Source organism: Brienomyrus brachyistius, chromosome 19 (genome assembly GCF_023856365.1).
Source record: "Brienomyrus brachyistius isolate T26 chromosome 19, BBRACH_0.4, whole genome shotgun sequence".
Classification (NCBI taxonomy): domain Eukaryota; kingdom Metazoa; phylum Chordata; class Actinopteri; order Osteoglossiformes; family Mormyridae; genus Brienomyrus; species Brienomyrus brachyistius.
In genome coordinates, this window is record NC_064551.1 from 18,478,232 (window position 1) to 18,491,060 (window position 12,829).

At 50.7% G+C, this 12,829-nt stretch overlaps 1 protein-coding gene across 1 annotated transcript; it reads right to left on the reverse strand.

Annotated features, from left to right (window-relative positions):
• Nucleotides 1-1,634: 1,634 nt before the first annotated feature.
• On the reverse strand, nt 1,635-12,322 carry LOC125714470 (WD repeat-containing protein 26). Its single transcript, XM_048985120.1, has 14 exons — nt 11,725-12,322; nt 10,862-10,961; nt 8,212-8,268; nt 7,253-7,389; nt 6,745-6,842; nt 6,091-6,247; nt 5,852-5,990; nt 5,489-5,629; nt 5,256-5,375; nt 5,030-5,175; nt 4,859-4,937; nt 4,631-4,760; nt 3,752-3,943; nt 1,635-3,572 (listed from the first exon to the last, which is right to left on the reverse strand). The coding sequence occupies exons 1-14, from the start codon at nt 12,018-12,020 to the stop codon at nt 3,547-3,549; spliced, it is 1,818 nt and encodes a 605-aa protein (XP_048841077.1). The 5' UTR covers nt 12,021-12,322; the 3' UTR covers nt 1,635-3,546.
• Between the last annotated feature and the right edge of the window lie 507 nt (nt 12,323-12,829).

Genomic DNA, 12,829 nt, shown 5'->3' on the forward strand with positions numbered 1-12,829 from the left:
AATTTACAAACGAGAGGAGGCCATTCGGCCCATCAAGCTCGTTTGGGGAGAACTTGACTAATAGCTCAGATCTTATCTAGCTCTGATTTAAAGGAACCCAGGATTTTAGCCTCCGATTACACGCTGTGTAAAGAAGTGCTTCCTCAGATTCATTTTAAAATGTTCTCCCGCTAATTTCCACTTATGCAGCCTTCCTCAGTTTAATAGCTCCAGACCAGGGCTCTTTAAATCTGGACCTTGATTCGAAATCTAGGCCTTGTTCTCAGTTCACCCAGGCAGTTAGTTTAATGATTACTGATTCTGACTGGCCACAGAGGCTTCATACCTGGTTCCCAGGTAAAGGAAGGCTGGAGAATCAGCAGGGCTTGGACTTTGAGGACCGTGATATGAACAGCCCTGGTATAGACTCGAGTCATATACACATATTCTTTCAAGAGATTCTGATAATGACCCAGCTCTGTATGAAACTGAAAAGATTGGCTCAGTTAGAGGGTAGTGGGGTGTGTTTGCTCATGAACAATTTTTACTTAATTAGCAGTCATTATTTCTCTTTTGTTAGATTATTGTGTTACTGAGCTCCTAAATCCTGAGTATATCTCTTTTGACTGCTGTACTTTCTCTTGTGGCTTTGTGTTGCTTAATATGCAGTCAGATAAAAATCTGGCTCAGATTTTTATCCAGTTCCTCTGTATTCAACATAACGACTTTGAGCAGTAAATGCCATCTTACAAATATATCCCAGACCTTGCCATGCACTGTTTTTATGAAATAGTCAAATTTATTCACGTCACCTGGGGATACTCACAATGTTTTGACTTATTGGTTTATACAGAATAAATAGTATGCACGTTATTGTTTTTTTTTTATCGTTATATGTTGTTTATGACCATGAAACATTTCATAAGCTTTTGAAACCTTGCTTTCTGTATGGGATGAAAATCCTCCTGAGGGCCAATCAAGCTTCATTGCCTTGACAAAGCAAGCATCCTGATTGGCAGAGAGAGGCTGTCACAGTGCAGTGCTGAGCTGAATGAGGTGTGGCAGTGTTACAGATTTCAGTCTCAACACTGGACAGCCTTTTCAGCCAACAGCATAACCTAGACCAGCGTTTCCCAACCCAATCCTCAGGACCCCCACACAGTCCATCTTTTTGCTCCCTCCCAGCTCCTCCACATTCTTGTTTCAGGTGCTGGAAGGGAGCAAAAACGTGGTCTGTCTGGGGGTTCCTCCGGACTGGGTTGGGAAACATCGATCTACACAACTGCAGGCACTATGTTTAACTGGAGAAGCAGCAGGACGCTGCCTCCAAAGCCACCTGTAGTGTGGGTGAGACCAACATATGAACAGGAGGCTTGTGTCACATTGTGCAGACGGGAACAGCTACAGCACTTTAACATTCTCATTAGTTTAGCTCTGCACTAGCATGCAATAGATGAGGGTTATTAGTATAAAACCCTGAATTGCACAGTAGTCAGCTTAAATTCTGGGGCCACAGGCTTCATATTCTCAGCTCTAGATAGTGACTTTCTCAGGAACTCAGATGAAAAGAGAGCAGCTTTAAATCTGATTTTCTCCTAGTGCTTTTCTTGCCATCCATCAGTCTTTCTTGAGGTGCTCGCAACACTGCATGGCTCTTTCTCAAAACCCTGAATGCTTTATTGAAAATATGCATACATAACACTTCTCCTACACAACATTACAAAAAAACAATACAATCACTTTTGGAATAACACATTAATGCAGAGAGATCCTGGAACCCGGGCCGGTACCATTTGTACATCCCAGACCATCGGACCCGGCACACTGCAGCACAATTGTGTTTAAGGACCATCAAAGTAAGGAATCAGCTGAGAGCTCCTCCCCCTCCTGAACTGTGAATTGCCTTAAAGGTCCACGGGCAGAGGAGAGGGGACAGCAGGGTGACTGCGAGTACTGATGGTTCTTTGTGTAGGATATGCATTAAGTGTTTGCACTCTTGGTCTCACTAGTTGCCTCAGTCACACAGGGATCCAACGGCAGGCCACTCCAACCTGAAGGGTTAGCTCAATGTTTCTTTCCTTTTCTCTACAACATTGTGTAGTCCATCTTTCCCACAGTCCGAGTGGGCAAGTGTACAGATCTCTCTCTCTCTCTCTCACACACACACACTAACACATACACTCAGAGACGAAGGGGGGTGATGCAAAAAAATAAGATTGAGAACCGATGGAAGGTTATATTTTAATATAATGAAGGGAAAAAGGTCCAACAAAAAGTGAACAAAAACAGTCAAAAATAAAGAAAACCATAAAACAGACGGAAAAGCAGTCTTTTGAAACATTTAATATCAGTCCATAGCAAATAGTCATTACATATGGAAAACAAAGTAAAGAAAGTTGTATACGATACTGCCACCACTGCTGCAAGGTATGGGGGGGGGGAGGGAGGGGGGGGGCTGGAGCCTGCATTCAAACACACGAGAACTGCCCCTCCCGCTTCAGCGGTATCCACCTACAGACATGCATGACAGCGGGCCTCTTTAGATCCCGTCAATGAGGACGTCGAACCACCACTTTCACTGATGCTCACAGGGCGAGAACATGGCTGGTGTTCATGCAGGATGTATGTTCCTCCGCCACCCACACCCCCCCCACCAGAGCCCCTCCCACTCCAGCAACCCTGCTCGACTGTCATCTGCAACGAAAGAATCCCCTCGAATGGCGAAGAATGAAAACAAAAAACGGGAGAAAGCCTTTGTTTAAAAAAATCTATACAAAGTGGGGCCTTCAGGTGACTAGGATTCGGTTAAAAGTCTCGCAGTTTAAAATCCTCTTAAATGAGGTGAAAGAACGACATGATCCGTCACTAGTGAGAACGGTGCCAGGCGCATGGGGGCCAAAGGGGCAGCGGGGGTAGTCTGAGTAGCAACACTGCAGCCACGACTCCAAACTTCACCGCAAATAAGGAACCAGGCAAGTGAAAAGCAACACAGAGCTGAAAGGGGCGTGGGGGGGGGGCGCGGATAGGGCAGGGCCGAGGTCATCGTCTGGGGGCGTGACGGTAGAGGGTGAGCAGGGGAGGAGGGTGAGTGTGTGTGTTGGAGGTGATAAATCGCTTCTTTTCAAAGCAACTCCAACACTAACACTTACTGTATCCAATGCTGTTAAACAGTAAATAAAACCATAATAATGTTAGAATTATAAAATACAAACAAGCTTTGCTCTTTGTCTTCATGTGGACTGTGTTGTTAAACTTAACCGCTTAGTAAGAAGAAAGAACACAAAACCCAGCGCCCCCCCCCCCCCCCAACACACAGCTATGAGAGAATGAAACGTGGTGGTGGGGCCCCGCGGAGCTGGGCAAGGGCTGTGGCTGGCTGCGTCTGGCTGGGCCGTGCTCAGCCCCGCTCTTTCCCATTCGCTTGAAAAGGACTCCGGGGGATTCATCCGACATCCAGAGCCGGGTTAGAAATGCAACTCTTTTTCTGGGTTCGTTTTTCTCTCTTTTCGTACTTTTCATGTTTTTGTTATGCATCATTTTAGAGCAGTCTTCCTGTCCAAATCACCATCAACTATACATGCTACTGCAGTTTTCTAGAGAAGGGGAGAGAGGGGGGGGGGGGGGGGGACAGAGATTATTCACGGCCTCGTCTGTTGCTCTGCTGCCTGAAACTGGGAGCAGATCCTCCAAAACCCTCAAAAAGCAGAGGCTTTAATCCACTTAGCACGCACACACACGAATGAACGCAGGACGGGACAGTGTGGTCACTTACCATTCAAAGTCTCCAAGTCTTGCGTGTCGAAGGGGTCCGGACCCCACACCCTGACGGTGCCGTCATCTGAGGCACTGGCCATGAGGCCGGGCAGCACCGGGTTCCAGCTCACACAGTTCACCGTGCGTGTGTGTCCGCTCAGCTCGGCTATGGGCAGCTCGCTGCGCTTGTGCCAGATGTAGACCTTGTGGTCTGGGGGGGGGGGGGGGGGAGATAGGGGGGGCACACACATGGAGCTGAGGCTAACAGTGCAACACAGTGAACATGGGCTGTGCTCACCACACTGCAGGGCCTGTTCTCCTTGGTGGAAAACTTTATATATAGACTGATTTCATGCGGTGGAGGCTGGGGGGTGGGAACACATCCCGGCCGACGAAGTGAATCGTAACCAAAACATCCCCTCAATGCGCTGAAAGCTTCGTTCTGGGGCGACCATCTGCTAAGCAGCGACATTCTGCTAGTCGCACATCACCGTGCCTCACTCAGGAGGTGGGCGTGTTTCACAGGACAGCCGAGCACCATTGCTGAAGGAACCACGAGGTCATCGCCGAACAACTAAAAGTGTCCTAAAGGACCGTAATCCAATTATTCCACACACACTACTGTCATGCATCTGTCAGACTGCAAGACTAAATTCTGTGAAATGAGGTTTACTGTACAAGGCCAGATAGCAGAGAGGGCCAGGCAGAGAGGGCCAGGCAGAGAGGGCCAGGCAGAGAGGGCCAGGCAGAGAGGGCCAGGCAGAGAGGGCCAGGCAGAGAGGGCCAGGCCTGCGCTTCCTACAAATCCAAGCCACAGTAAAGCAGATTTGCGTGCCCACCCACCCCCATCCCGCTTAATCCCCAGCAGATGGCTCACAAAGGCCCAAATGGAACCTGCCTTCACTTCCGCTGGCGATGAAATCTTCATTGTGGCCTCCAAAGCAGGAGTGGATGGTGTAGAATCCCTGCGTGACGCCTTGGTACTTTCTGACCAGAACGCGGTCCTGCAGGTCCCACAGATGAACTCCCTGTGGCAGGGTGGAGGGGGTCAGTGAGAGCAGCACGCAGCACAGCCCTCAGACCCCCAGCCCCGACCCCCTACCGCCCGGACCCACCGCCACCTTACCTGAGTTGCTACATTTAACAAAGCTAATCGCCCGTTCTTTGAAACGGTGAAAGACATTATGGGATGGTCCTCCTGGATGCTGTGGATACAGAAGCATGACGATCAGCTCCCAGGGCAACGGTACATAAAACCGCCAACCGGCTATCCAATCAGATCACGGTGCCTGCTCACATGTTCCTGTCTGTCAGGTCCTCAAAGTTGTATCCACGGATACGCTGGTGTGTGTCAGAAGCCAGGACCGTCCTCCCGTCTCCCAGACACCACAGACACTGGACACGGACACCCTCCCACGAATCCAGCAGGTTCCCGTCCAGGTCCTACCGTGCAGTCGAAACATGGAGGGCTCAGTCCTTCCTTACAGGTATGGATGGAGGGGACGGAGCTGGACGTCACTTACACACTGGTAGAACTGGCCTCTCTGGCCGCCTGTGACGTAGCGCTTGCCGTCTGGGTTCCAGGCCACGCTGGTCAGGCTGTCCTCGTGAGACTGACTCATCTTAGTTCTCAGCTCACCGGTCTGGGTGGCAAGAGGGACGGACCTTGTTAAGCGAGGTGAGCTCGCTGTTAAAAAGCCAGACGTGCCTGTATGGACTAAAGGTCGTACTATGACGTGCTGAACATCTCCCGTACCTGTACGTTCCAGAGCCACAGCTCGGAGCAGTCATCCGGACCACAGGCGATCAGGTAGGTATCGTCCGGGCTCCAGGCCAGGTAGGAGACACCATAGGCGTGCCCTTCAAGCGTCTTCAGCAACTTCAACTGGTGGGTTTCCTGTTTACCGACATAGGCATCATACACCAGGGTACTACTGCACTCAGAGACACAGCCTCATTCATAATATTCTGGATTATTATTAAAGCCACATTTGAAACGCAACTCCATGTTCAAACTGCAAGGCGACCCAGTTTTAGGGTCCAACAGATTTTTTGAACCATCCATATTCCTGTATATTCCTGAAAAACAATATTTACAGATCCTTGAACTGGCACTTACTGGGTCAACCTGCCATATAATAACTGTGGTGTCTTTGGATCCTGTGGCCAACTTGGTACCGTCGTTAGAGAACTTGCAGAACCACACCTCATTGCAGTGCTCTGTCAGAATCTGCTGGGTGGAGCAGGGGAACTGTTTCCTGTGTGGAGGGAAGAGAGGGCGGTGAGCAGGGCTAGGGCTGCCCCAGGCCGGCTGGGCGGGCGGGCGGGCAGAGGCTGGGGAGGCACGGCTGGGCGCACCGACTGCAGACGTGGTCCAGCAGCAGAGATACGGAGTCCAGGTTGCTGTCCAGCTTGGTGTTGTGGTAGAGACAGCGGTCGCGCTGGAGCTCCACCGCCTGTCGCAGGAGAGTCTGCAGTCTGCGGGGGGGCAGCATCACGGTCGGGGGCAGGTAGGCTGTGTGACGACACACAGCGCCGATGGGTGAGCGGGGAACGCACACGCTCACAGAGTGCTCAAACTGTGCTCCCCCCAAAGGGAAGCCTCGGACAGGGCCGAGGGTCATTCCTCATGTCCTCCAGCGGTAATGGCAGCCGGGCCATCACAGGAACTCCTTCTGAGAACATATCAGGATCCCCAGCAGGCCCGAGATGTGTGATGATATGGACCCACTGGACCGTCCATCACAGAGGCCTGTCCTGAGGTCCACATGTAATGGATGCGGCCAGAGTAAAAATAAGACCCGAGAGCGAACTAAAACGGCCTCCCTGGCTGACTAAATGGTGCCACAGCACTGCCAGGCAGACGGGGAATGGGTGAATGTCAACGAGCAGGTTGGCTAGAGGGAGCCAGTCAGCTCCGCAGCCATCAAAGTGAGAAGAGCCCTGCGGGCCGATTCATTAGGGGAGTGTTTTCCAAACCGGTCCTCGGGGACCCACAGTTGGTGCACTCACTCTGCAGCTTGTCCAGCAGCTTGCAGCGGGAGGCCGCTCCCTTGCCCTCCCACTCAGCCTTGGCACGCAGGTCCTCTGCATGGCTACACATCAGGTACCTGGGAAGGCAAACATGACGTTGTCACGAACAACACCAATCTCCGGCCAATCACACGACGGCATGGCTGCTTCACACTCAATCAGGCTTGGCGAAAGGTAGCCAGGGCTTAATTCTTTGTACAAACATATCTTCATGTGTTTTTACCGGTTCATATTAATGGGGCTAACCCACCTACCCACCCATCCACCCATCCAGTAGATCTCAATCCTGTTCCAGGCACCCTCCCCTGAAATTACGTCATATGATACATGTCATACTGGTGCTCACCCACCAAAACAAATTCCTGGTGTGTTTAACATACCTGGCCAATAAAGATCTTCCTGATTCTGAGGTGCTAGGCAACGGCAGCAGTAACCGGGGAGACAGGGTGTGCCAGGCATGAGTGGAAGGGGTGGGAGGGTGACGTACCCGCTGAGAACATGGATGCGGTCCGTGTTATACTTGAGCGGTGTCAGCTCCCCCCGCAGCACCTGCAGGGCCTCCAGCACCTTCCCATCCTCCAGGTATTCCAGGTACTTCTGCTGCAGCAGCAGGAACTTCATGCGCTGCGGAGGAGCAGAACATGAGCTCCAGTAAAGGTCGGTACACGGGGATCCACTGCAACAACATCGCTAACGCACTTTCTTCCCCACGCAAATACAAATATGTCAAGAATGTGGATATATATCCTGTAGGATGTTGGTTCAAGTCCCAGAAGGGCCCAGTCATTGAACCCAAGTATATCCAGTTTGAAACATTTCCCTGGGAAAACACGAAGCCATACTGAAGGGTAAAAGTCAGTGAGGTTGAATAAAAGGGGCTTGCAGGATAACTGGGTGATGGGCAGAGAGGAGCCACAACTCCCTAATCAGATTACTAATCAGAGGACTGATTGTCTGAAGAGACTTCACACCTGGGCTTGAACAGCTCACCTAACGGTTATATAAAAACCTGCAGACACACCAGCCCTTTGTGGGCAAGATTGGACACCCCTGCTCTATAACCTGGGGTTTAGGCAGCCATTCAAATGGCTGGATCACAAGTGATATGAAAAGTGACAGCCAAACAAATGGAATAACTCCTAAGCTGGAACACACTCCTGGGGCGCCCTCTAGTGGGTACACCTCAACCCCACCCCACTGCCTGTCACTGCGGCCCACCCGCTCTGTCACAAAGCCCCATGTACCAGCACGGCCCATACGACATGACTTTTAATCAGCCACACACCTCCTTAAAGGGGAGAAAAATGAGATTCATGGCTTCAGCTGATATATGCGGTAGTGAATAAGTTTCTCTTTATCTTACAGCTGCAGTCTCTGCATCAGGGATGGGCTAACAGTCTAACATGCTAACCGACGTTTGGGCTGAACAGAGGATTCCCAACTTACCACGATGGCGTTGGGTGAAAGCATCAGGGCCTTGAGCTCACTCAGATCGTGCTCGGCCTGCGTACAGAATGCAGCAGAAGCAGGTCAGTGTTTCCAGCCAGTCGCTCAGAGTACACGCAACCTGGCTGGCCATAATTGATTTCAGAGTATTGACAGGGGTCGTGTTTTTCAGCCATGCATTTTAAAAACACACAGAAGTGCAAACACACAAGGACATGACAAACACACTGCATGGAACATGAAACTTCTGTCAGCTTGTGAAAAAAAACCAGTCAGAGCTCATCGGATATGGGTGAACGCACAGGTCTGGTCTGCCCCCCCCCCGACACAGGCGTTTCCCAGTGTGGAGAGCATTTGTGAAGGCCTAGAAAGCAGCACAGCTTGCACGTATCACTGCTGGGGGGGGCTACAGGCCTTTAGCGCAGTGCTGTGAACAGGTTTTCCAAGTAATGTCATCTTCTGCTATATTGTAGCCGTGCACTGAGAAATAGACCCCGGCCACATTGGGACACTTCGCTAACCTTCCTCTCTTTCCTGAGCTCTGCAGGATCAGCTTATCAAACCAGGTGCTATGCCAGGCATGAGTCTATGGGGAAGTTCTTTCTGTATCATCTCAGAGATGATGTAATCCACGCCACTCAGGCCTGGTATCACCCCCGAGCAAATTGTTTAGCTTTGCTCACACTACTCAGTCTTGACCTTGGTAAGTGTGCATGGGGGCCCTATTTGAACAGTGCGGGATTTATGCTTCTGCTTATACTCCAGTGATTGTTAATCCAATTATTCTTATGAAACATTCTCTTCATATACAAACCAAGACTGCCTACATTTCTGCCACACTAGCCACTGTTGACTATCTACACACACACACCTGATTTGGCAGACAATTTTGAGAAAGTAACTTAATAGCAAGAGAAATTTTATAAACACTTTAATAGGGACAATGTCATATGAGACATGCTGACCCACCCCCCCCACTCGAAGCTTTATTCTGTCTTAGTTCTTAATCTAGATGAAACAGCCTCCTGGGCCTTTAAAGAGTGGAGCCCACACAAACTTTGCAGCTTCCAGAAGTACTCATCACTCATACTGTGCTGGTTCAAACTGATATGGGGGTGACTAAGGACTTTCCTTTCCCACACTCCCCTCATCTGCTGAGGAATGCCTGAAGCACTTCACTGAAGTTCACTCTAATGACAGACTTGCATGCAGCACAACATCGTTCGGCTTCTTCAACCTCCCAGGAAGGCCTCCACGAATGCATTCACCATCCATGGTGCTCCAGTTAAATTTAAACACAGGACAGCCGCAGGTGTAGCTAAACCTCATTTTTGGAGTTGCTTTCATTCCCTGGAGCATCCCCAGGGATGCCATTTTGGGGGGGGGGGGGGGGGGGGGGGGCGGACTGAAAAACTTGGAACAAAATAGGATTGGTCTGGGTTGGGGGCCCAATACGACATGCTTTCATTGGACCCAAAATCTCAAATGGCACCCCTACCGTTAGCCATGCAGGCCTAAAAAAAGAAAAGAACAAAAAAAACTATAGAGTATGGTCCTAGATGAGCCACACTTCATGTTTCAATGCTCTGATTGGACATCTGGGTTATTCTGACTCCTGTAAACATGAGGGGGCGTGACAGAGGCAGCCAGTATACTGCGCCAGGACGGGGAATGGGTATCCAATCAGACCACACTGGAGGTAGAGGAGGTAGTGTGACCGAGTCGCGGCCCTTCTAGAGAGGCACCGATGACAGCAGAATAAAAACCTCAGGACAGCTAAACAACATTGCCCTGTGGGTCCATGCAGCAAGTAACCGGGCCAGCTACCATGCACCTGCAGCTAACACACCCAACTACGTGTTCAGTCACAGAGCGACAACTGCATGTAAAATGTTTCCTGGAATGAATTTTTTGATATGAAATACTAAGCTCGTAGGCTTGCAGACTCAAAATCTTTTATTGTGTGAATATGTCTTTCAGTAAAGTGTACACCATTCCCAGAGACTATCAGGACACAGAGAGGTGCCATGTATCAAGAACTTCGCCCTCTGCAAGCTGGTGATTTTCAGGCTTAACGTGCTGCTCTACCCAGCATGGTCAGTACAGCCAACTGAAAAATATGTGGGGGGGGGGGGGGTTTAAACGTTGTAGTGGTATCGACTTTCTGTAAAGCATGCTCCATCTAACGGTCTGGTAGTTATTAAATCATGTTTAAATTCCCATATATTAAATGTTAAGCTGTTTCTTTAAGAGGATCACAGCTTCTTCCCATCAGAACAATGAGCTTTTTAAACCATGCTATGTCACTTAGATAAACCTAAGAGACCCTCTCAAAGGCACCTCTCTACATGGGCACGGCGGCCATCTTATGGGCTCTGGCCCGACCAGTCCTGGGCATCTTTACTTAAACAGCTTAAATAAAACTCAGCTGTTCATTACTTTACCATACGCTGCTATATCAATCGTCCAAGTGGTAATGTGTGTCAGTGCAGTAACCAGAACGATGGAGCGCCACCATTTTATTAATAGTCCATGAGCCCCTGACAAGACAGGGCTTCTTTAAAAGCAGCTGATCAGTAAAAATGTTCCAGGCATTAAACTCAGACTGCACACACTGACTGCACACACTGATGAGGGAGTCCATTCCCACCTTATCCCACTCGCCATCCATCACGTGGTTCCGGAACTTGGTGGCTGCGGGATGCTCCAGTCTGCATCCTGACTCCTGCATCAACAGGTCCACAGTCTGACTGCAAACATTAAAAAAAGGAAAGGTTTGAAATAGCACCACACCCTCCCTTAATGTGAAACAGCATAGTCTGACAGTTGGTGCACCGTTTACTGGGGGAGGGGGGGAATCCCAGCACAATGACATCATCGCAAAAGGCTGAAGTGACGCAGGGGGTTTTCAGTGTGACCCCTTCAACAGGAGCTCTGTCCGAACTCGGTGCAGGGCGCCTTATTGCCGTCCAGGGCAGCCATAACTACGCCAACATTTGTAATGCAAGCAGCTACTCGTTCAGCCGCCATGATCGGGGGAAGTCTGTTGTACCTTCAGGCCTGCGCGTTAATCGCGATGTGGCCTCCGGGAGGATGTTGTTAAAGCAAAAGGCGAGGGTTGAGCAGGACTGCCACCGCACTGTTTGTGCAGCCGGGGGGGGGGGGGGGCGATAGTCGAACCCCCTGTGCTGTGGGCCCTCCGATACGAGAGGGACCCCTGGTTGTCAAACCATACACAATACACACACACGCAAAGAAAGCGGTCAGGGGTGACCACTGGGAATCGGTCCGATTATCTGCTCACTGCCGCCCGTAAAAATCGATTCGCGACAGGCTCTTTAATAAGCCCTCTGCGGCCTGTGGGAGAGCAGTGGCGGCGGGTGTCGAGTGACTGTGTCCCCCGGGGACCTGCTCCCCATGCCCTTGTGTCCGCTAGGCCTGTCAGAGGACCTGGCCAGTCCGAAGCTAGCCATCCTCGGGCTACTTAGTGGCGTGTCTCCCTCACAAACTTACTTGAGCCCCAGTCCGTGGAGGTGCTGTCCGATCAGCCGGATGACATCCTCCTCCGACTGGGAGAGCCGCTTCTTCTTTTTCGTAGAAGACCCGACCTCCGTGCCGGAGACCGAGGCGCTAGAGGCAGCGGCAGCCCCGGAAGGCGCTCCGGCCAGGGCCCCATTGTTGGTGCCAACGGTGCCCCCGGTACCGGTGCTGGAAATTAGCCCGTTGGAGTGGGACCCGCCGTTCTGGGCGCTGCTCAGGCAGGGGAGCTCCGGATCCTGCCCCTGTCCAGCCCCGTTCGCCTGCATCATATTACCGCTAAGGCTACCAACGGCGCTTCTGTTAACGTGAATGGCAGCGGTCGCCGAAGGAGTCGCAAGTCCCAGTACAACTGCAGAAAGGCCCGCTGTCCCCGTCGCAGCCCCGGGCTCTCCTGCTCCCTCCGCCGCCGAGGCTCGGTGCTTCTTCCGCGGGGGCGGCGACGCTCCGCCGGTGTCCGAGTCGGAGGAGGAGGAAGCGGAGGCCAGAGTTTCCTCGCCGAGAGCGGCCGTGGTTAGAAGCCGATGATGCCCGGGGCTTGGAAAGGGGGTGTCAGGTCCCGGGATTGAAAGCCCTCAGCCCGGCTGAAAACGCGACGCCTCTTCGTTTTTGTTGTTGTTTCTTCTAAAACAGCTGCAGCCCGCTAATGGAGTCCAGACGCGTTGACGTCACCGGAAATGCCTGCGCTGCCCACTTCCGGTTAGCTTTACATAATCCATAGGTGGCGCATGTAAACATACTTTGCATATTGATTTCAAATGTGGATGAGTTTATTGAATTTAGTTTTCATAACTTTTTGTCAATTCCCCGCCTTATTTTTATTTTTGTGTTCTGGTGGATATTATTGATAAGTACTGCATTGGATGTGTAGCTTAAACTTATAACCAAGTGTCATAAAGTCTATCCCCTATCTCACCCTAGAGTAGCTGCCTCTAAAAAAAGGGGATGGAAGTAATATCTGTGACTTTGTGACATGAACAAACAAATGGTTTTAAATGGAATAATGCACATGAATAAAGAGTTAATGTAGTCTTGGAAGGGTATTCCGACCTAAAGTCAGCTCTAAAAAAGAACATTTCTG